General features: G+C 35.1%; 2 protein-coding genes across 2 annotated transcripts in view; one reads left to right on the forward strand and one right to left on the reverse strand.

Moving 5' to 3' along the window:
* LOC306855928 (syntaxin-binding protein 1-like) overlaps positions 1-11759 on the reverse strand; it is a 28547-nt gene extending 16788 nt beyond the window's left edge. The window contains exons 1-3 of the mRNA XM_079394899.1: positions 11665-11759; positions 1015-1064; positions 629-710 (exon numbers count right to left, since the gene is read on the reverse strand). Of these exons, the coding sequence (XP_079251025.1) occupies positions 629-710; positions 1015-1064; positions 11665-11701 (169 nt within the window). The 5' untranslated portion in view covers positions 11702-11759. The remainder of the gene's footprint in view (positions 1-628; positions 711-1014; positions 1065-11664) is intronic.
* Positions 11760-13653: 1894 nt separating this feature from the next.
* The window catches only part of LOC306855767 (protein Niban 2-like), a 30764-nt gene continuing 20023 nt past the window's right edge, over positions 13654-24394 (forward strand). The window contains exons 1-4 of the mRNA XM_079394628.1: positions 13654-13894; positions 19840-19970; positions 23394-23522; positions 23704-23809. Coding sequence (XP_079250754.1) covers positions 13840-13894; positions 19840-19970; positions 23394-23522; positions 23704-23809 — 421 coding nt within the window. The 5' untranslated portion in view covers positions 13654-13839. The remainder of the gene's footprint in view (positions 13895-19839; positions 19971-23393; positions 23523-23703; positions 23810-24394) is intronic.

Genomic DNA, 24394 nt, shown 5'->3' on the forward strand with positions numbered 1-24394 from the left:
CAATTAAAACGTAAAAATAAAAAAATAAAATAAAACTAAATTAAACTTAAATAGTAATATTAAAAAAATCTAATATAAAAAAGCACATAATAAAAAAAATTAAAATCACATATGCTAGTTAGCTAAACAGTTTCCTTTTAGAACAATGCTCATTAGATGATTTTGTGATTGATTATAATTTAATCAGATATTTGTACACCTATTGTAAATATACTCAGAGCTGAAGGGGCGGGAGTTGCAACTATATATTATGCAACTATACAGCAAAACATGTTGTAACCTACACTTTTAAAAATAAAGGTGCTTCAAAAGGTTCTTCAAGCGGTTAAAAGCTTTAAAGAACCATCTCTTCCTTACCTTTTTATAATCTGAAGAATTGTTAAAGGTTCTTTATGGAACCATTTAGACAAAAAGGTTCTTCTACTATGGCATCGTGAAGCACCTTTATTTTTAAGTATTGATAAATTAAATTTAATGCTTTCCAGATCTGTTCATTTGCAGACATCTCATAGACGTATGTGAGATTATATATTTATTATTGTTGTGTCCCATGAGCCATAGACTTGTTTTTAGCAGCAAAGGTGAACTTTTTACTTAATTTGAGGTCAGAAACTGAGGATTGACTTACTAGTGATACCCTCTGTCATGATATCAGTCATTTTGCAGCAAGAGGACAGCATCCTCATGCTGAGCTGGTCCACAATCAAAGCCTACAGAGAAAAACAGAGAGCAGAAATAATGAGAGTCTCAGAAACACACATTACTGCAACAGAAAGATCCGTTGCTTATGCTAATGCAGGCAGTGTGAAAACGTATTTATTAATATGGGCACCAAAATAAATATGCATGTGGTGTAATACAGGCAGAACAGGATGGATGAAATAGTTTGAGCTTAATTATTCACTCTGATTTCCTGTCTGCAGCTCAGGGACTCAATGAAAGATTAAAACGGTGGTGTGGTGACATAAGGATAGAGTGGTCGCTATGGTGATGGAGTTATTGAGTTTGTCTTACCTTCCATTCTCCCTTCTTCTTCACCTTCTTGATGACATCATTCATAATCTCTGCAGGAAGAAGAGAAGAGTTTACCAAACATCTGATATTAGTGGTTCATACACATTTTTGACTAGTCATATCCACATGCTGTATTAGTGATAAATATTATTCTGGATTAAAATAACTTTTTTTTTCTATTTTAAAGTGTAATTTATTCCTGTGATGGTAAAGCTTAATGTTCAGCAGTCTGCTTAATGTTCTGCTCAAGAAACATTTCTTGTTATTATCAATGTTTAAAACAGTTGTGCTGCTTAATATTTTTATGGAAACTGATACAGGATTCTTTGGTCAATAGAATGGCATTTATTTGAAATGGACATATTTTGTAACATTTTTAAATGCTGTTTTTGTCCTTTTTGATCAACTTAATCATCCTTGCAAAAAAACAAAAAGGTACTGTATGTACTTTAGATTTAGTGTAAATAGCTGCTGCCTTGATTTAAGCTCTAGATTCATCACAGGACATAAAATGATTATACAGTTAAGGGCTGCATATGTGCCACATCGGGGAGATATAAAGTCACAATTATAAGAAAAGGGCAAAAAATTGTATGTAAAGAGATGTAAAAGTCAAATTCTCAGATATAAAGTCACGATTGTGGGATATAAAATCCCAAGTATGAGGGGGAAAAGGACAATTGTGAGATATAGTCACAAATATGTGAAACAAATGTTGATTGTGAGATATATAGTAACTACTATGAGAAAAAAGTAGCAGTTGTGATACACAGTATAAAGTCACAAATACAAGAAAAAAGTCAAATGTGAGATATAAAGTTAGATTGCCAGAAATCAAATGGCAGTTATGTGAAGAAGAAAATAAGCAGCAATTATGAAATGGTCAATACTAGGAAAAAAAACAATTGTGAAATAGTCACAATTATGTGAAAAAACATTGATTATGAAATATAATGTGACAATTATGAGAAAAAGCAGCAATTGTGAGATATAAAGTCGCAATTATGCAGTTTGTGAAATATAAAGTCAGATTTTGTGATATAAAATCTCAATTATGAGAAAAAAAAAGACAGTTGTGAAATAAAATCAGATTGCGAGATAAAAAGCGTCAATAGTAAGTTAGTCACACTATGAGTCGCAATTTCTAGAAAAAACAAACGTCAGGTGTGGTATATAAAATATGTAAAATTGTGAGTAAAAAGCAGATATTATGAGTCATAATTCCAAAAAACAAAAGTGCCAAATGTGAGATATAGTTGCAATTCTGTGAAAAAGTGTTGATTGTGACATAAAATGACAATTATGAGAAAAAGCAGGTATCGTAAGATATAAAAAGTCACAATTACAAGAAAAAAGACCAATTGTGAGATATAAAGTCAAAATTATATGGATAAAAAAGCCAACTGTCAGATATAAAAGTGGCAATTATGAGGGCAAAACGGGCAATTGTGAAGTCTTAATTTCTAGTAAAAGTCACAATTGTGTTTTTTTTTGTTTGTTTATTTATTTTTATTAGTCCTATTGTGTTTGTTTGCTTTCTTTCCCCATAATCTAATGCTAATGAAGTGTTATGCTGATGCTCCACATAAAAATTAAAGCCATAATGCTCTGTATTTACAAAAAGGAAACTTATTCAGCGTGCACCATTCACTGTAAAGTGCATTTGTCGCAGATTGGGATGTGAGACAGAGACAGCGTTTGCTATGGCAGCAAATTGAATCTGTTTATCTTCAGAATCTCCCTGTGTTCAGACGCCATGATTGAGCTGCTTACAGACAATGTTAAATGAATATAGCCGATCGTTGAGAATTGAATCTATATAGAGTCTCTTTCTGTAACTACTTTTTCTGCTCTATGGCTGATCTCTCTTACTCTGATGTAAGTAATCCCATCATGTAGGGTTTGGGCTTAGGCGACCGTGTTTGTGTGTTGGGGCCAATATTAGCATGATTGCAATGCTAGCCATCTGGTTGTAGTGTCAGAATAAAGGCGCTCAGGGTGATTTTGAGGTTTTGACATTTGTGCCGGAGCAGTGATACAGTTAAGCTCCTCTGCGGATGAAAACACTGAATCCTGGCCGAATCCAGATAGATTATGGGTGTTTAAACACGAAGCATGTTTTAGTGAATGTGAAGAGATTAGCAGGCAGTTTAGCTAACAAAGCAATTAACTGAAATAAAATAAGTTTAAATTGAAGTACTAAAATTACTAAAGCTAAAACTAAAATAAAAATAAAGCTAATTAGAATTATTTAAAAACAAAACAAAAGAAAATGACTGAAATTAAAATTAAAACTGAAAATATAAAAAAGGCTCATTCAAAATACTACAAAAATACTGTATGGTATATAAAATACCAAGTACTAAATCTTATATATTATATAAATAGTATATAAATAAGAAAAAGTGCAAAACTAAATCTAAACTAAAATTAAATAAAAACTGTAAATATATTTTCAAAAATAAGTTCATTCAAAATATTACAAAATACTATGTGGTATATAAAATACCAGGTACTAAATCTTAAAAGAGTATATAAATTATACTAAAATGACACTGCCATTGACAAGACTGTCAAAAGATTGAAAAGAAAAATTAAGAGGTGACACATTGTGTGATTAATTTGCGTTTGATATACACTGATTCATATATAAAATAAATTTAAACAAAGATTTAAATGTCTTTTATTCTTATCCATTATTTCCTTGAATGAGTTCACTAAATATCTATGCTTTGTGTTCTTCTACTACTACTTTTGCTGAAAATAACACCAAAGGGCACACGCTTTCAGTGGTATACGCTGGGTCACGTCGTTCTCCGCTGTCTCCAGAGGACACTTCATCCAGTCATGTGACATCAGCACAACCCCCATTGGCCTGAGTTCACTTCTGCCCATGTTCAGCCTCCAGGACTGAGGTAAAAACCATTTTACTGTACAAATGGGGGTTACTGATGCGAATGAGGGGGGAAAATGCAGGGAAGGACAAAATGAATGTCAAACAGCCTCATCCAAGGCTTCTGCAATATGTTCAAAATCCTAATCAGTATGCATTTAAAAAAAACATCATCATGCATTTTAGACATTCTTTTACAGAGACTTCTCAATGTATTGATTTAGCTTCCTCGCTGATGTGTAACCTTTTCAAGAGATGAATTCCTGCGGTGCAGTAGAAATAAACTGGATTAAATCATACTGTACACACAGACTGCAGGTCAGGTCTCAGTTAATGAACTCCATTTATTTATTTTCCTCCTCATATTTGGTAATAAAATGTACCGCAGTCTATCAGCTATTTGTCACTGCAGGCTGGATCGCCCGAATGCTGATTTTCTCAGAAAGGTGCTGATAATGTGTTTGGGTTTAACTGATTTTGTAAAGTGACACTAATGCAAGATAATTATAATTCAATCAAACAGTAAATTCCATTTATGTGCAATAAATTAAAGGTCCAAATAGGGTGTTTCCACATATGATAATGTGCACACTGCAGTTAAATTGGAGTCAAACATTTACAGTTACGTATAATTTACCCAAAAATCTAAATTTGCTGAAAATGTAATCACCCAAGGCCACAGGTCATCCAAGATGTAGATTAGTTTTTTCTTCATCAGAAAAGATTTTGAGAAATTTAGCATCACATCACTAGCTCCCCAAAGAATCCTCTGCAGTGAATGGGTACCGTCAAAATGAGTCCAAACAGCTGATAAAAACATCACAATAATCCACACAACTCCAGTCCATCATTTAACTTTTTGTGAAGCGAAAAAATTGTGCATACACTCTTAAAATAAAGGTGCTTAAAAGGTTCTTCACAGCGACGCTATATAAGAAGTTTTTTAAAGAACCATCTCTTTCTTACCTTTTTATAATCTGAAGAACCTTCTTTCGCCTCAAAGAACCTTTTGTGAAACAGAAAGCTTCTTTAGATGTTAAAGGTTCTTTATGGAACCATTTAGACAAAAAAAGGTTCTTGTATGGCATCGTGAACCACCTTTATTTTTAAGAGTGTATTTCTCTACTGATTCAGACAAGACAACTTTTTCACTGGAGAATGCAATATTAAAGATAAAGGACTCGTATTTCAACGATTTTAAGTTACAAACATCTTGATGAATGTGTTTCTTACAAACATGCAGCTTCTGGAGACAAATTGATTACTTCTGGAATATCGTGATGTATTTATCAGTTGTTTAGAATCTCATTCTGATGGCACCCATTCACTGCAGAGGATCTGCTGGTGAACAAGTAATGTAAGGCTAAATTTCATAACAATGGGATTTACAGCAGTCTAAACAGAACTGTGAATGTGCAATAAGCACATTCTGTTGCCCCTATATGCTGTTGGCCAACAGCATTATAGGGTTTACAATAGTATCATTAATGATGATCATTAATTAATGACAACATTTCAGTTTGGTTTTAAAACTGAAGCAGATAAACATGTTCTCCTGGTTCATGTCAGGCTGACTTCTCCATCACGTCACAAAGAAGGTAAAGATGCCCTCATCAAGAGCAGTATATGGTACCACACTGTTTCTGTCTCATGCTCTTTCACTTAAAAAACTGAACCTCTCTCCTGAGTACATAACTGGAGTCTCACTTCAGCTCTTCACTCTTCATATTTAACCTTAATGTAGATGTCTTAATTAAGCACAAGCTGTAGTTTGTGATAAAAGTAGATGTTTGGTTAATCTTGCAGCTGTAATCAAAGATGGCTTTAGCAAGGAAGGACGTTTTGATCTGATACAATCACTGTGTTTGACTGCTGGTTATGTCTAGGCAATATACTATATTCTTGATGACTTTGCAGACGATATTCAAAAGCAAGATTGTAAATGATGTTAATGTGCTTTAGTGATTGCATGCATGATTATTAACTATTTCAATTAATAATAAGTTTGTCTAATCACTCAAAAATGTTCACGGAAGACTTTCTATTAATGTGTTTCAAGAATTTGCTTTTTTAGAGCAAATACATTATAAGATAAATATTGCCGTCAAAATGCAATATCACCCAGCTGTACTTCTGGTCAGTGCAAAAACAAAAAAAACTGTATAGCCATACTCCATATTCCCAGGCTCCCTCAGGGCACTCTCATTTCATGACCCACTTTTATGCTCAGTCTCTCGGGATTTTATGACCATTTACCTTAAAGAGACAGTCTGTGGTTTTCCTTATCTTTGTGGATCTGCTTTGATTTTCTGGTATGAAAACTAAACTATTCAAGTTTTATGTTTTCTATTTATGTTGCATTACTTGGTTGCATCAGAGACCTTGGTGTTTTTCTCTTATTTTTAAGCCAAGGTTTACTATTAATATCTGCTGCGTAGGATTGCAAACAGGAACGGAATCATGTATTTCTTATAGAGGAGTTTTATATTAATATATAGAGGCTTTTTGAAGAGAGCTGGTGTTGTCGGAGCATCTCATCCATACTGCAGTGCAGTCTATGCGCATAGTGTCAGATAATGCCCCTGAGAAGGTGACTATCCAATATTGTCCTTGTGTAACAGACATAAAGATGCTCTGCTAAACCCCAACCAACGTCACAGAGTCCAAGGACAGAGCACAAACACACACACACACACATTGATTCGTATGCTGTCCTGCTGGTATAGAATTTCAGCATGCTGAGTCACTACGCAACACAGCCGCTCAATGAATGCACAGAAGAGCTTTCTGAGGAAGGACAAGTGATGCTGAAAATACTTCATACCAGACATAATATTATAATTCAGGCTGATCCAGATACGCCAATAATTATAATTGTAAATGAAACGATCATTCATGTCGGGCCAGTAATTGGTTTAATTTATTTCGTATTTTTGTAGTGGATGATCTTGAATATTTAATTGTGCATGCTCATTTCCCCTATATGTTATCTAAAAATGTACTTAAAGTCATTTAACAACACCAATAAAGTTAAAATAAAAATATATATTTTTACATATTGTAAACTATAATTATGATTATTTATATAATATACACAAATGAATATTATTATGTAGATAATATAATATAATAATATTTTAAACATACATATAAAATATATAAGGAATATAAAATTATGGTTGATCAATTATAACTGTAAATACAAATTTTCATTATGGCAAATAAAGGATAAAAGGCCAGTATTACAATTCTATACTTTTGTCTGAATAAATTAAAAATAAAATTTTGTCAAGAAAGAATTCAGATTAATTTTGTGATTTGATAAAGATGTGTTATTACAATTATTTTAAATTATATTGTATAAATGATTGTAGTTGTTAGTTATACATTTTATTTGTATTTATTTATTTTTGTTATTCATTTTATTGATTGTTAAAAAATAAATAACGTTTTAGATTATATGATTTTTGATGACGGTAATATAAATGTAAATATAGGAAAATCAACATGCACATAGATACCATAATCCACCGATACTAAAAATCTCTAATATCAACTAATAATGTATATGGTACTAATATAATGTGCATCTCTAACTGTAAGTCATTTGATACAACATGATATATTCACATATATCTTAAGAAATATACATTGTATATAATCTCAAAAACCTACACTGCTTTTTCTTTGGAAATTTGAACATGTTACAGTTTCAAACTGAAAATGTTTTCATTTCAAATTTCCGTACCTCATAGATATCTGCGTGTTTTGTATTTTACAGTATGTTTTGTACTATACTGTAGTATAGTCCATTTTAGCTCTCTTGTTTGTCTCAGTGGGACAACATATTTTATCCTGAGGTCTGATTTAATTTTCCCAGAGCTCTCCAGTCGGGCTCATTTTCATAGGAAAGCCATAAACCGGGTCTCAACGGGAGGAATTCTGGATGATGTATTCCAGGGGACTCAGCAGAGAGTTTGAACTAAACATTATCTTTATTCTTTACCATTAACTTAAATATAAAAAGCATCCTAAACCAGATCATGTCATTAGTAACCACCAGGGAGAAATTATATAAAACTGCACGAACAATTGCAGGCTCATGGCTGATCTAAACAGAAATCTATAATTCATTTCGACTGTTTGTACACTGTGCACCCACCTGCAGAGACTGGAGATGTTACACTGGTCTGTGCATCCTTGCACAAAGCTAATGCAACACCCAAATGTCAGGGCAAGTGCAATCATGGATAATGACAGGTTAGTGGTGCATTTCAGACATGGAGACAGCCATGCCGGCGTACAGTAGACTAATAGACAGCGTGATTTATTCAGCAGCGCCTTTAACACAGTTCACGGCTTGCCAGAATTGGTCTTTGGGATTAAAAATATGAGCTGTTGTCAGCACACATCTAAAATATCTAGAATACTTTTTTCATGTAAATTTCCTTCTCTCCGGTTGGTTTGTTGCTAATAGTGCTTAATAATGCAAGCAATGGATTTTAATACTTTTTTAAGGGAGAAGATGCAGTTATTCCAAGACAGATGATAAAATGGGAGAAAAAAAAACAATTTTATTGTCTCCGAATAGAGCATCTGAAGAGTATTTTTAAACAACCTAACAAACCTAAGATGGTTTGCCAGTCCAAGTTGGTTTAAGATGGTCTTGACTTCCTGAAAATTGCTCAAAACTCCTCTAAAATCAACCTTGAGCTGGTTTAAGCTGTGTTTTTGGTACCGCTCACACTGTTCTCAGAATATGTCAAATCTAGTTTGTATTGCTACTCCCTTTTTAATTTCATTCTGCCCTTCATTTAACCCCTCATTCTTTTTTCATCCACACTAGAATTAATCATTATTAACTGCTATTTTTATCCTGGTGTGTATCTGGTCGATGTGTTCTTTATACACTGTGTGAAGAAATGGTTTGCTTGTGTATTGGATTGGAGGAGAAACCTTGATGAGTAGCTATTGAATGCAATTCTGAAACAATAAAGAGCCACATACTGGATCCATACTCCCCAGCTCTGGTAATGGAAAACAATAAACAATGTCCATTGTCACAAATGCTTCTTAATTCATACCACGTTATATATGCTGATGTGAAAGGCATGGATTTCTCTTTGCGCTTTAAAGGAGTTATAAATGTCCTCTGTTCAAGTGAAGCATGAATCACACACTTACAGTTTGCCGCAAGGCACATTGACTGTCCTCTCTTCACTTGCCATACACAAATATGCACACTGTGATCTAGGACTATCATTTCAGTTCAGCTTGTTGTTATGTTAAAACATTGTCATCTAAAGGGGTGTCATATACCCCTCATATAGGCTTGTGTTTGTGGATATAAATCTGAGATTCCCTCTAGGTGGTCTTTATGACTCGTAGTATACATATTAATGGGTGTATATAAGAAATCTAGTGCTGTCAAACGACTAATCGTGATTAATCGCATCCGAAATAAACATTTTTGTTTACATAATATATATGTGTACTGTGTGTATTTATTATGTCTATATAAATACACACGCATGCATGTATATATTTAAGAAAAATATTTTGTTTATATGTTGAATGTGTTTCTTAATAATATAAATTATATAAATATATGCATGTAAATCCATGTTAATATTTTCAAAATATATATTGTATGTGTATTTATACATAATAAATATACACAGTACACACATATAGGCCTATATTGTGTAAACAAAAACTTTTATTTTGGATGCAATTAATCGCGATTAATCATTTGACAGCACTAATATCGTATGTTTCCCTGAATGCTGAATGTGTAATTTGGCTAAATCTGGTAAAGAGGGCATAGTATAAGCTCAATTCATGAAAATGGATCAACAAATAGGCAGGCTAACAAAAGAACTGGTTCATTCAGAGCTAGACTAATGCCGATGAAAGACACTTTAATACTGTGAGTCATTCACACAGATGCTGTCCATGTGTACTCCTGCTGTCCCTTACATTACATCCCTGTCAATATTGCATATTTTAAAGGTAAAAAACTAATCAAAACAGACAATGACAATCTAAGCAAGTGCATTTGGTCAGTCTTCCGCTCATGGCTTTGCTCTCTATCTGACCCTTGTGTCTGCTATTTATTATGTGTACTGGATCTGATGTCCCTGGAGAAGACAGTGAAACCAACACACACACAGACACTCACGGCACATCAAACCACAGGAAAACCAATCCATCATCCCGTGACAGAATCCAGCGCAGGTGTCCGAAGTGTTTATGGCTTTTAATGATCAGGTTTCAGTCAATATTGATTATGTGCGTGAGCCTTTCAATTGGACTGGACAATGCAATTGCATTTTCACTATTATATCGTATTTTCTGTGCTTTCAGTTTGAAGTTAGCATAAGGTGCTTCAGCAACATTAACTGATATATTACAAACAAAACAAACTCAAAATGTTTAATGAGTTTGTGGTGAATGATGTGGGCATAATATGAATCAATGACAAACAAGGATGTCTAAGATGATGGAAAGGTTAAATGTTTTTCGAAATATTAAAAATATTTCAGTTTAAAATTTTCACGTGACTACAAAATGACTGCATCCAAACTGACTTTGATATGGTGGACAAAAAAGATTTTGAAATATTAATATTTTAACAGCAATATTATATGTAATTTTATAATAATTATCAAATAAAATATGCCAAACTACTTCTACCAGCATTATTTCCCCCCAACCATACATTTCTTATGAATTGCATTTTTATGTATTTTCATAATTTATGAATAGGTTTAAAAATTATTCCTATACACATTACTTAAAAAGATATTTGTGTTAAATAGCACCAAATGTAAAATATAAAAGTGCCAATTTTATTTAACTGTATCAAGCTACAAATAAAATACATTAAATGTTTCAAAAAAGCATTTCAAATTAATAAATAAATAGGCGTTTGATCATGGCAAAGTTCATATGTACTTTGTAAAAAAAATTATCAATCTGTCTATACTAAACGCCATTCTGTTCCTGCACGCTCTCTCAGCTAGTATGCTCTACACATGACAGAAACAGCTACAGCTCTGAAGGATGCGCATTTGGTGCTCTAATTTTCCCTTATTCAACCGAACATGAACCACTCCGCCATTTAACGATCCATCTGGAGATGAGAAGCAGCTGCATTCATGTTAAAAGCACGGGCACTTCCTGGGCAGATCAGTTCACCAGCTGGAGTTTTACGCAATGGAATATAATGCACTGGTGATCAATCACAGGGGTGAGGCTTTGCCAAAACGCATATATTAAGCTCATAGAAGATAGAGCAATGCAAACATCCCCTAAATTCTATCCTCATTACGCCTATAAATAACAAACCGAGCAAAATAAAACAAAAACGCAGAGGTCTGTCGACAGAACCCTGCATAATTCCTCAAACGTCCGTGCAGAATAAGGGCGTTCCTGTGTGTTAGACCATCTTTACAGTTGTGCGTCAAAGGTTTTTGGTGCTAGTCTGGTTCTCGTGCCACATATTAATAATTAAAAAAAACATACAATGAGAGTAAAACCTATTCATGTCATGATGCACAATGCGCATCCGCAACATCCCTTGAGTAATGTCCTCCCCGTTCAGCACAATGGCAGGGAAACAACCAGCCGCATCCGGGGGAACCGAACGCTGAGGAACAATATTAGCACATGCAACGGGAAGGTACCATAAAATAGCACACACATATGGTTGAATACTAAACCTCAGTAGCCGAGGATTAACATTATGGTCTTACTTTCGCCAACGACCGCCTTTAATCCAATTGGTGCCATGATGCTCCTGAGTGTTCGGCCGTGTGCTGTATCTTCTCCTCCTCTGCTCCTCTTGCTGTCTCTGGCAGAGCAGTGCTGCGCACTCACAGCAGCTGACTGCGGAGATTCGTCACTGCGTAACCGCCCCTCCCTCAAATATGATGCGGGTTTGCCAAACGCTGAGGGCGCAGACACAGACTCACAAGTGAATCCATCCTTGATTTCACGCTGATTGTTCATGCCATGATCAGTGGAGGTTGTAAAATACCCTTGCAACTTTTTCCACTGTTCATTGACCGCTACGTGACAAAAAAACTCTTATTGTGACATAGGCAAAATGTGGGAGAGAGAGCGGGATTTCTGTGCATAAAAAAGGTGGAAAACATGGAAATAGTTTGTCATTTTTATCCTATTGTTTGTTATATGTATTTGCTTAATGTCTTCTTTTGCTGTTTTAGATAGCCCATAGTAGGCCTACAGCAAAATTATTATATTTAGGGTTGAGAACCAGAAGGGCGTAAGTGACATTTTTGGTGAAATGGAGATATGTACATCAAATGAAAGCTCCTAATGAGCTCTTTCTACTGGCTAAAGTACTGTCATCCACGAGTGTACAAATTTGTGTTATAAACTATTGAAATCCATACACAAAGTCAGATCAAACTATGGTAAAATTTTTGTTTTGGCTCTCCTGTAAAGTTGGGGAAATGTCACTTACGCTCTTCTGGTTCTCACCCCTCATCTCTTTATTGTGCTTGGCCCCCCCTGGATGAGCGAGCACGTGCCTAGAATGCGTATGCATTAATCCGGCCCTGGCCACTCAATTAGAGAAGCAACTAAAGGTGTAATATTTTACACTAAATTTTCATTTCACTGTCTACCAAATAAAGCTTTTAGTTTAATTCGTCAAATTAACAACATAATTTGTTAAAATACGAATTAAAATAAAATAAAGATATACTGTAATATTTTACATTTTACTGTTGTCATGTACAATATGTGTGATCATTTGATAATATTCCTGGCTCTAGTGCAGCATTAGTCATTTTGACCGCATGAGGGCGATAGACGTCTACTTAACGTAAACCCTTTATATTTTTTTCAATAATAAAAAAATATGATCATTTAAACACTCATATTTAGAAAATTATATAATTTTACCGTACATAGGCCTATTATATAACAATTGTTTAATTTATAAATTACATTATTTCATCCAGTTTGTGTTTTTATAAAATATGATTATATTTTTAAACTTTGTTTTTAGAAAATCTTTAGAAAATCATTATTAAAAATATTTTTTATATAATTTATTCATATTAAAACAATATTTTAGGAAAACACTTTTATTAATAATAATTTAAAATGCTTTAGGAAATGATATATTATTTGATCTATCTGCCAGACTATAAAATGATATTATCAATAACATATCAATATTATTCATTTTTTACTAAAAGTGTCTTTTTAATAATAGCATTTTAAACTGTTATTTTTAGAAAATTACAATATTTAATCTCTCTCTCTCTATATATATATCTGTCTAATTACTATTATTTATTTTTTTATTAAAACTATTATATTTTTCTAAAATACAATTGTGCCTTTTTTTCCCTCAAAGGCTTCATTCAGGTTCCTAAAATTTGTTTGCATTTCCGGAGAAAATATCAGTTTTGTTATTCAGTTTCAAAGATGGAACGGAATTTGCAAACTCTATAATGCTTGTAAGACTGAAAAATAAAAATTAATTAATTCATAACTTCAAGAAATAATAATTTCTTAAAGATTTCGAGACCAAAACGTGTTCATTTTCTATTAAATAAATAAATATATCAAATTAAGCCCATCATCTAACAAAAGCAAATCCCTGATCACATCAGACTCTGTGAGTAAAAATCAACAGAAGGTTTGTTGTGAAGTTGGGTGTGTCATGCGGTGTAAACCACACCCTCTGACTGTCACTCATTTGACTGGAGTTTAAATGAGTTTTGTTTCTCTCACAGAAGGGCGTCAGGTATTCACACAGTGAAGGCACGTCAATGCAGAATGAACACAAGTCTCTGAAGTAACCGGGGATGCTTTATTTGGAAGACTCAAAAGACACATTTCTGTAGTGTTTCAGATCCAAAGGAACTTTCTTCAATATCTGTGACTGCACCATGGGTGATGTGATTTCTACCCACCTGGACGAAGGCAAACGGGAGATGATTACAGGTAAAACGCGTTTGTCTTCCTTTTAAAAGGGAAAAAGTCATTATCAGTACTATAGAGCTTTAAACGAGGGCTGAGATGGGTTTAGTTAACCTGGATACACCAGCCACAAATCTTTAAGAGATTTTTAGCAGACCGAAGAAACCTGGACGCGTTCACGCGCTCAAAACAACGCAGGAGTCGAGATGTGTTTTTCACCCCCAAAAAATCGAAATGTCATTTACCCAGACTGTCATTTCGTAATTTTCTTCATAACTGCTTTTTATGTTCCACGGAAAGAATAAAGAAAATCATACAAGTTCATGAGGTTGAGTAAATCACAACAAATTTATTTGACGCGGCGTCCTAAAAAACGCGACGCAACATAGACGTTCGCACGTGTTAATAAAAAGTACCTCGGACTGAATCTAAGAACACGTCGCGTTTAAACGCCCCCTAAAGCCTTTAGTTAAAAGACCATTTGAGGCAGGCAACATTGAGTAATACGTATATGCATTAAAACATTTTTGACATTGCTAATCCTTTTTTCAATTGTTGTTTTTCCACTATATAAACTTTTTAGGCGTTTAACGTTTTGCCAACTCTAGTTTTTTTGAGTAGCCTATCCTTTTCATGTTTAATAGTAGGCCTACTATTTTTTTTTTTTTTTTTTTGTCCACAAATAATATTTTCTGCTATAAATGCCCTTCCATTGTGTGCCCATGAAGCTTCTACTAAGTATTTTTGCTGTATTATGCTTCCTCTAGTCTAGTTTGTTTGGAGAACTGATTATATCCTCTACCTGTAGACACCCTTCATAACCATATATTAGTTCCTCTCCAAAAACATGAGAAATAATCATATTCCTTTAAAGAAACATGCTTTTGCAATTAAAGCGCTTTAAGGTGTGGAATACTGCAATTGTTTACAACATTTTCCTAGAATCTAACAGGAACATTTCATAGCTATCCAGTGTGACCAACCTGACACGTGGGAAATGAAATGTTACCAGTCCATAAGTTGTGAAGTGAGTAGTGGTTACTGTGTTTTGGATCTGCTTCTCGTCTTTTTCCCTCATGTCAATCATAGAAAGTATCTCTGGATGAAAACCAACTTGATTACATGTAACCTAAGTGTTCATTTAGAGCAATCTTCAGTTGTGGAAAACTGTTGAAAAACCAGTTTGAGTGAAACGAACATTGTGTGAGAGAACTTCCTAACGTTGGAAAACAAAAGCTCTTTTGGCTGTGACTGGAAATTTTGGATCACTGCTACTTTGTATGTTCACACACACACACACACACACACACACTAAGAACAAGTCAGGACTGGTTAAGAAGTATAGGTTTCATTGTGTGTGTTTGAAGTACCAGTCTGGATCTTTCACTGATGATAGGCTTGAGTCACTTGTTGAACTGGCACTTGATAAAGTGATCGTCTTGTTCTGAGCTCATTTCAGAGAATGTGAGATGAATGCAGACGTGTGTGCTGATGTCATAAAATGCTGAGTGTGTCTGCTGAGTCAGCCCTTTTGAAATTCCACCACTGTTTAATAATGAACTGTGAGAAGATGTTTGGTCTTCGCAAGAGAAGGCCACCCTCATAGACTCTCCCTTTATGAAGCCTGAAGCAGTTATGAAGATATTTGTGGTAGATGGACAGAAGGTCAGGAGGTTGAAGGGAGGTTTGAACAGAGGAAATTCTTCTAGGGATCTCTAGACCTCCCTTGTGAAATATTTGACTAATAGGCCTGGATGTTTTCTGAGAGAGTGAGAGCAAGTATGAACATGTCTTGGAGTGATAGGGAGGTGTCATCATGCTCTCAGACTTGTTTTATGTCTCCCCCATATCTTTCCCTCCCTTCCTCAGTTTTATAGACGGTGAAGGGTTCATCTGCTGACTGCATGTGGGAGGGGATGTTTGTCAGCTTTTGGTCTTTTACAGTCTCTATGGTCAACGGATAGATAGCTTTGACTTGTGGAATTCAACTTTTTTTAACTTGTCACTAAGGTAAAATAATCTAACTGGCACTTAAGGTTTTGTTGAAATTGCAAGAATGTTTTAGGGAAGTGTTGGTATGATTGATTTTATTTTTTATTAAAAGTGTCTGAAGTATGATAATGACTTTCTTGGTGTCTTGTCTAAAAACAGTTATTTATACATTATTGCAAATGTTCTTTGTAAAGAAAAATAAATGAATAAAAATATATAAATTTAAAAAATGTTTAAAAAAACATACCGTATTGACTCGAATATAAGACGACCCTGATTATAGGACGACCCCCCTTTTTCCAGATGTACCTTTTGGAAAAAGGCTTTTTGAAAACCAAATCTTGTTGGGGTTTTTTCTCTGTAAAACATTTTTTTTTCTTAAATTATTTTCATATTGCATATTATTCCCATTAAAATTTTTGTCTTGAAAGTATGGTAAATACTGGTAAAATGTACCAACAATGACATTTAAAAATATACACTTTTTGATAGACCATAAAAATAACAGGTAGCCCATCTGAATTATATGCCTATAACATTTAGGCTATCCATCTCATAGTAGCCTAGCTCTTGTCTTATGTTTTAAAATCACTTACAGAGGAAATTTGTTCCCATCAGGCTAACATGACCGTCACGACTCGTGCCACTGTAAGCATTTTCTTTTGTTTTCACTCGTGATCTTTACAACACACATTACATTACATATTTCATGGCACACTCGTTGTATGCGTGTTTGGTGCTACCTATTATTGTGGGTGTATTATTGACATGTGAAGTCTAGACCCTGAATATAAGACGACCACGTTTTTTCAGATGTATTTCCAAGAAAAAAAAAGTCTTATATTCGGGTCAATACGGTAAATACAATTTTCAAATTTTAAAGATTGAATTAAATGATATAAAATATAGCATTAATGTGTGTGTGTGTGTTTTCTACATAAAATCATCCTTCATAAGGTGAAGAACATTCTGTGAAAATGTAACCTTGATATCTTCATAATGATATCTTCATAATATCAAAGATTGAAATTATAGTGAAATTAATGGTGGAAATCAAACTTTGAAGCTGATCTTAAAATCAGATTGAGACTTTAGCCTGGATTTCACAGACAGTCACATATATAGTGTGTGTGTGTGTGTGTGTATATATGTGTGGTGTTATATGTAATATAAATTACATATAAGTCGTGGCCTAATGGTTAGAGAGTCGGACTTGTAATCCGAAGGTTGCGGGTTCGATTCTCCGGCCGGCAGGAATTGTAGGTGGGGGGAGTGAATGTACAGCGCTCTCTCCACCCTCAATACCACGACTGAGGTGCCCTTGAGCAAGGCACCGAACCCCCAACTGCTCCCCGGGCGCTGCAGCATAAAATGGCTGCCCACTGCTCTGGGTGTGTGTTCACGGTGTGTGTGTGTGTTCACTGCTGTGTGTGTGTGTGTGTTCACTGCTGTGTGTGTGCACGTTGGATGGGTTAAATGCAGAGCACGAATTCCGAGTATGGGTCACCATACTTGGCTGAATGTCACTTCACACTTCACTCACTTCACTTGTTAATGCTTTGTTTTACATCCTAATATTTAACATTTTCAAAGACAGCTGTTTATTTTTTTATGTACATAGACCCAATTTATACAATAACATGAATATTTTTAAAATTTAAATATTATTTGGGAAATATTTAGTTTCTGTTATGTTACATTACAATTTTTGTCTACTTGTAGTACTGTGCTGTTAGGGTTAAGTGCTGATTTATTTTATTGTTTATTAATATTTAGTTATTTTAATCAATTTTATTTAGTTTCCTCTCAGTTAATATTTTTAACAGTATTTTTCTTAGTTTTTCCATGGACCTCCTAGCATTCTCTTGCAGCCACCTGGGGTTCCAAGATTGAAAACCCCTGCTCTAATGCGCTTTAACACGCTTAGAGTGAAACCCATCTTAAGATCCGACGAGTGACGTGATGTGCAGTGTTCACAACAGCATTACATTTCAAGGTTTATGTTGATAACAAGTTTTCTAGCGAATCATCGCCAGCACCTGTTCCGCCAGTGCCAACTGAGCGTCTAGAAGCACTCTCTGTAAATATACAAATGCAAATAAGCCAAAGCAAACTGAGTCTACAAGTTATTCTAGTTTAATACAATAGTGGGTCTGCTAGAGAATGGTCTTCCCTCACAGACACACCGGCTGCTGCATTCATGCAAACATAACAACATGCTTTTCATTCAAATGTCCTGTAACAAGAAGCTTCTAATCTAATGGAGTGCTTGAGATTTGAGGTGTAAGTTTTAGTTTTTGAACTAAATTTTTTAATTTTGAGTGTTTAGTTTTAGTTACTTTTTCTTATTTGTAAGTCGCTTTGGACAAAAGCGTCTGCTAAATGACAAAAGTAAAAAAGTAAAGAGTGTAAAGACCATCGACTCTACCGTGCGACTCCACCGGGCAGGGACACCGGCAAGGGATAGTAGTAGCTTTTTATTTAATTGTTTCATTGATATGTTTATTATTGAAATGTTGTTGTTATATGCATGTGTTAATTTTATTTAATTTCTTTATTTTCTTAAATATGTGGGTAGATAGTATTTATAGAGTTGTAACTTTTTAGTTTTAGTTACTTTTTCTTATTTGTAAGTCGCTTTGGACAAAAGCGTCTGCTAAATGACAAAAGTAAAAGTAAAGTAAGTAAAGTGAAGAGATTCCTTCCTGTGGAGACCTACTGTAGACCATGGTACAGTAAACCGGAATACCCAGAACAAGGCCATGTGTATTTAGTGTTGTACTGTAACTTCAGTTGACATCAGATGTGGCCCTTCTTCCTTTTCCGTTCCTGTCAGGTTGTTCCTTCCTGTTTTTCATGGAAGTATGTCCTTTCACATACATTCAAACACGTGTCAACTTTCATCAGCATCCAAACGCTAAGGCTCTCGTCCTGTTAATATTAAATGCCACCGATATTGTTTGCTTTAAAACTAGACCACTATGCTTTGAATATGGCATTCAAATGTGATCGCCTTTTATCATGCATCACTTTTTCCTTTTATTGGCCTCTTTATGTAAGCAAATTCATCTTAATAGCACCATCTTCTTTTCATAAAGCTTCGATAAGCCTGCAGGCTCGGGTCTTTTCATTTTTAATGTTTATTTTCATACTGTGTCCATGTGTTTCCACACTTGACTGTTTTTGCAACTGTTTCTCTCTTTATCAGGAATTCCTGTTTATTGTTGATCACCTTTTGTGTTGTAACCCTATTGAACTTTAGGATCAGCATTTTCACAGATAAGATATTTGATTATAACTTTTATAATGTTGTAATAGAATACACAAAATGGCCCAAAAATCATAATTAATATTATTTTTCCCTTTGCAACTAACATGGTAATGTATTTTAAAAATTATTTTATTATTTTATTAATTTATTTAAATTATTAAATTACTATTTTATGAAAATAATGTGCATTTAATATGATTCATAATAATAATAATAATAATAATAATAATAATTATTATACATTTTATAATAACAATATTTAGTACTATATTAGACTTTGAAGCATGCAGACTCAGTATTTTGTGGTTTAATAATCGGACATGGCAATATAATGATGATTCCCATTTGAACACTTTCAAACCCACACTTGCAGAAATGGGCTAATGATGTGCGTTTGACAGTGGAGTCTCTCTTGTTGTTTTTCACACTAGTTCTAGTCTGGGTTTTTCTCTGTGTTTGCATCTTTGTTATCTTTCCTAATTGCTTTTGGGAACAATTCTGAACTAAAAGACTAAAACTAACTAAACAGGTTTATAATGTTTTGTGATCGTGATTAAATGTTTATACTGCCATTTGACCTAAAGTAACCTCTAGCAAATGTAACCTGCAATTTGCAGTGCACTCTGCAGCTGTAAAGTAATAATTTATTTCCTGTGCTGCGGTCCTTCTTTAAATCTAACATTCCTGCATCTCTGTTCCAATTTAGCCCGCACCAGCGCTGTGATGGCAGAGTTTGGGAGGTTTTATGAGCAGCAGTACTCTGTGGCTTTGTTCAACAGTGTCCGCTATGAGATGGAAGGAGGAGGGAATACCCAGACACAACTGCTACATAGAAAGGTAAAGCCCCCTATAGTTCACCTCTTTCTGTCTAGTCATGTAGATCCCAGAGGAATGGGGAAATATTATCAAAGAATGGAAAAATAATGGCAAAGAATATTGCCCACTCCAGATTGAAATGAGATCAGAAGTAAGCCTTCCAGCTTCAGTCCCCCCCCCCCCTATATTGGGTAGACCTTGCTTTCTAATGCCATTTTTCACCAAAATTATGCTGGTACTGGTGCCAGTCCACATTTCCACTGAGTCTAAGGATGATGTAACTGACAACATGACCTGCCCGCAAATGAACTTGAAGCAGTACTGTCTTGTTTTACAAGTTACAATTACTTATGGAATTTGTGTTGATGCAACTGCCAAAAGTTTTTAACGCATACAATTCATAGCAAACAATTCATATAACCATAATAATGTTTAGATAAACATAAAAAGTGGCTTGAGCTGACACCCATGGAGCTGAAAACATGAAGTGGCTGGAGCTGCTGTCCAGTGCACGGGAACTTTGCATCCATTAACTGAATGCGCTTTGCACCGGGCCTTCCCAGTTTAGAAGACTTTGATTATAATGGGAATGATCTACTCTGGTTTGCCAGACTAATGTACGGAACACACCAAGCCGACAGAGACGAACTAGTGGCGACAAAAGCAGAATGCAGGGTCGGCGCACCTCGACACCTGACGGCCAAGTAGCATGTCTGTTCTGCGCTTGCGTAAGAAGAATTTTTGCTTAAAAAAAAAAAAAGCCGACGAGGACAAACTTCAGCTGATGGTGCTGAACACACTGAGAAAACTTAGTCGGCTGACGAACAAAAACTGCCCTTGGTGTGTTCCGGGCTTAAGTTGTTGTTTTGAAAACTTCCCACCCCAGACCTCTGATATTAAAGGCAGAGTATGTCATTTTTCAAAAACGTTTTAGAAAACTGAGTCTGGGCCGAGTACCAAAATAAACGTGTAGCCAATCAGCATTAAGGGGTGTGTCTACTCATGATATGGAGGAGAATATCTATTCAGTGAACAGCCAAGCCGAGCGACAGAAAGATAGAGATGGCGGATAAAAAGCAAAAAAGAGGAAAACGACTGCGGAACGTTAAGGCAAGAAGTAGGACCCGTGCAAATATCGGATCAGCGCTGGAGAGAACTCAAGGAGCGGAAGGCCTGCGATCGGACGCCGAGGTTGCTTTGTTTCTTCTCGATAAGTGAGTAACACTGTATCTACACCGGACGCGACGCAACAGCTAATGTCTGCCTACACTGGATGCGTGTATTTCAGCCGAGAATGTAGTTGTTTAAAACTCAAATCTGCGGTTTATTTATAAAAAAAAAAAACAATTTAATATATTCTAGATTCATTACATAAAGTAAAACATTTCAAAAGTTTTTTTGTTTTAATTTTGATGATTAGTGCTTACAGCTCATGAAAGTAAAATCTCAAAATATTAGAATATCTATTTTAGAATGTCTTCAGGAAAAGGGCTACCAAGCCACTTCTGAAACAGAAACAACGTCAGAAGCATCTTACCTGAGCTACGGAGAAAAAGAACTGGACTGTTGCTCAGTGGTCCAAAGTCCTCTTTTCAGATAAAAGTAAATTTTGCATTTAATTTGGAAATCAAGGTCTGGAGGAAGACTGGAGAGGCACAGAATCCAAGCTGCTTGAAGTTTCTGAAATCAATGATGATTTGGGTGCCGTGACGTGGTGTTGGTCCATTGTGTTTTATCAAGTCAGTGCAGCCGTCCACCAGGAGATTTGAGCACTTTATGCTTCCATCTGCTGACAAGCTTATGGAGATGCTGATTTGCTTTTCCAGCAGGACTTTAACACCTTCCCACAGTGCCAAAACCAAGTACTGAGTGCATAAATGAACATACTTTTAAACATACCTTTACATAACTTGAACTTTTCTGTTTTACAAATCCTTTTTTTTTAATTTTTTTTTTATTTTTTTTATTGATCTTAGGAAATATTCAAATATTTTGAGATACTGGATTTTTGACGTTCATGAGCGGAAAGCTCTAATCATCAAAATTAAAACAACTTTTAAAATGTTTTACTTTACATGTAATGCATGTAAAATATATGAAAGTTTCACTTTTTGAAATGTTACAAGAAAAAATGAACTTTCACAATATTCATTTTTTGAGATGCACCTGTATGTTTAAATGAAAACTAAAAGAGGCAATGTTTGAGATTTCGTCTGTAAATACAGTGAGGAAGATTGCAGCAGCCAAGGCGAGCTGACTGATGTTATCAAGTATGCTGCTCTTTGCAGAATTACCGGACTTGCGTGTTCCATCCGTGGGAGTTCACACTCCTGAGTCTTAACTCGAAGTCCGAACTACTGAGGATGCAAGTCCGAAATTTTCTTACTTGGTATTAAGAAACGCACGCAGACCTAACGTTACGTCACCAGACTATTTGCCTAATCTTCTCGGTACTTTAGACCGCGATGGAAACGTGGACAGCAACAGGTCTGGGGGAAGAAAAGTTCCTAGGAGGGACATTGTTCCAGGTAATTTCTGTGGAAAAGCGGCTTATGTTTCACAGAACTAATCGTTGCCTGGGTTGCGTAGGCTACATATGTGGGGCGGATCTATCAAAATAGGGGCGAGACCCTTTTGGGGTAGGGGCGTGTTTGTTTTGGTGATTTCAAATATTAACATTCGGAAATTACTTACCCTGCCTTTAATTGTTTCTGGGTTGAGACGAGCACATCAAAGGAGTTGAAACCAGCTTTTCTATAGTAGAAAAATCTATTAAACAGTTCAAGATCAGTCACTAACACATTGTTGGCTGAATGGTTTGATTGCATTAGGTTTGAGGGATGTTCTGAGATCTTTATCTCGAAAAATGTGCAGAAAGATAAAAACTCATCCGCCTTCAATTGTGAACACACCTCCTTTCTTATTGGTCTCCAAACTCTCCTGGCCTCCCCAATTATCAATTGTCCATGAAGTAATTTGATCTCTACTCAACACCGAAATCTAGACCATGGCCAAGAAAAACGCTTGTGTGCTCTCATATTTGAAGTCCCTCCAGATGTTATGAGCCAGGACAGCTGGACTTGGAAAATATCTGTCTGCATTTATTTGTATTTAGTTTCAAAGATTAACCGATTAACCGTGTTCAAAGGCATGTGCACCCACCAGTGGTAAATTCAGCATCCATTAACAGAAAGCAGTGGTTTTGATTGTAGACATCACACAAGCTTGACTGTCTTTTATGTACCAGTTGCTCCGCCCATTTCTTATTTTTGGCTGAATAACTCAGATCTATGTTATATAAACACGTCTGGAGCTGGCCTATTGTTAATTCAGACTGCTGGGAGTGTTTCACGTTGGTCTTCTAAACGCCATTCATTGTTTTGTTTAGTCATGCTTTCATCTTTGATTTGCATTCATTTAAAATTGCATTTGTTCCCACCACAGGACCCTCTGAAGAACAAGTCCATCTTCTCTGGAGGTTTGTTTCAGTATCTGGAAGAGAGCAAGAAATGGAGGAGCCGCTTTTTGTATGTAGGCGACTCCTACAACATCAGCTTGTATGAGAGCAAAGCGGTGAGTGTAAACCGATGAGCATGGTTTTTTTCCCCCTAACTTTCACTACAAACATGCCCAGCTCAGATAAACAAAAGAAAAATATGAATTTTAATCTTCTCTCAAGTGTACTGCTGTTAGTGGACATGTTTGTCATTTCACCAGCTGCATAGTGATTCTGAGCTATCGTTTTCCTCTACAGGCACATGATCGAGGTATCCACTCCAAAGGGGTCATTAACTGTGCCGGGTACAGAGCCCTGACCTCGATGGAGGAATACCTGGGGCTTCTCAACAATAGCCTGAGTGGTGAGAAATGAATTAATACAATAATAATTAAATAAACAGATAGAAAAGTAGCATTGTCAGAAAATACTATGAGAATTCTAAAAGATCCTATTGGACATGTAGCACAATATATTATTTTAATAAATTCGAAGTATGGACACACTATATCCAATAGTAATTTAAAAAGATAATATTTTAATAGTAATATGTGACCCTGGACCACAAAACCAGTCATAAGTAGCTCGGGGATATGTAGCAATAGCCAACAATAAATGGTATGGGTCAAAATTATAAATTTTTCTTTTATGCCAAAAATCATTAGGATATTAAGTAAACATGTTCCATGAAGATATTTTGTAAATTTCCTACTGTAAATATATCAACTTAATTTTTGATTAGTAATATGCATTGCTAAGAACTTCATTTGGACAACTTTAAAGGCGATTTTCTCAATATTTAGATTTGTTTCACCCTCAGATTCCAGATTTTCAAATAGTTGCATCTCAGCCAAATATTGTCCTATCCTAACAAACCATACAAAGCTTATTTATTCAGCTTTCAGATTATGTATAAATCTTAATTTAAAAAAAAAAAAGTACCCTTATG

Source organism: Barbus barbus (assembly GCF_936440315.1).
Source record: "Barbus barbus genome assembly, chromosome: 36".
NCBI lineage: Eukaryota > Metazoa > Chordata > Actinopteri > Cypriniformes > Cyprinidae > Barbus > Barbus barbus.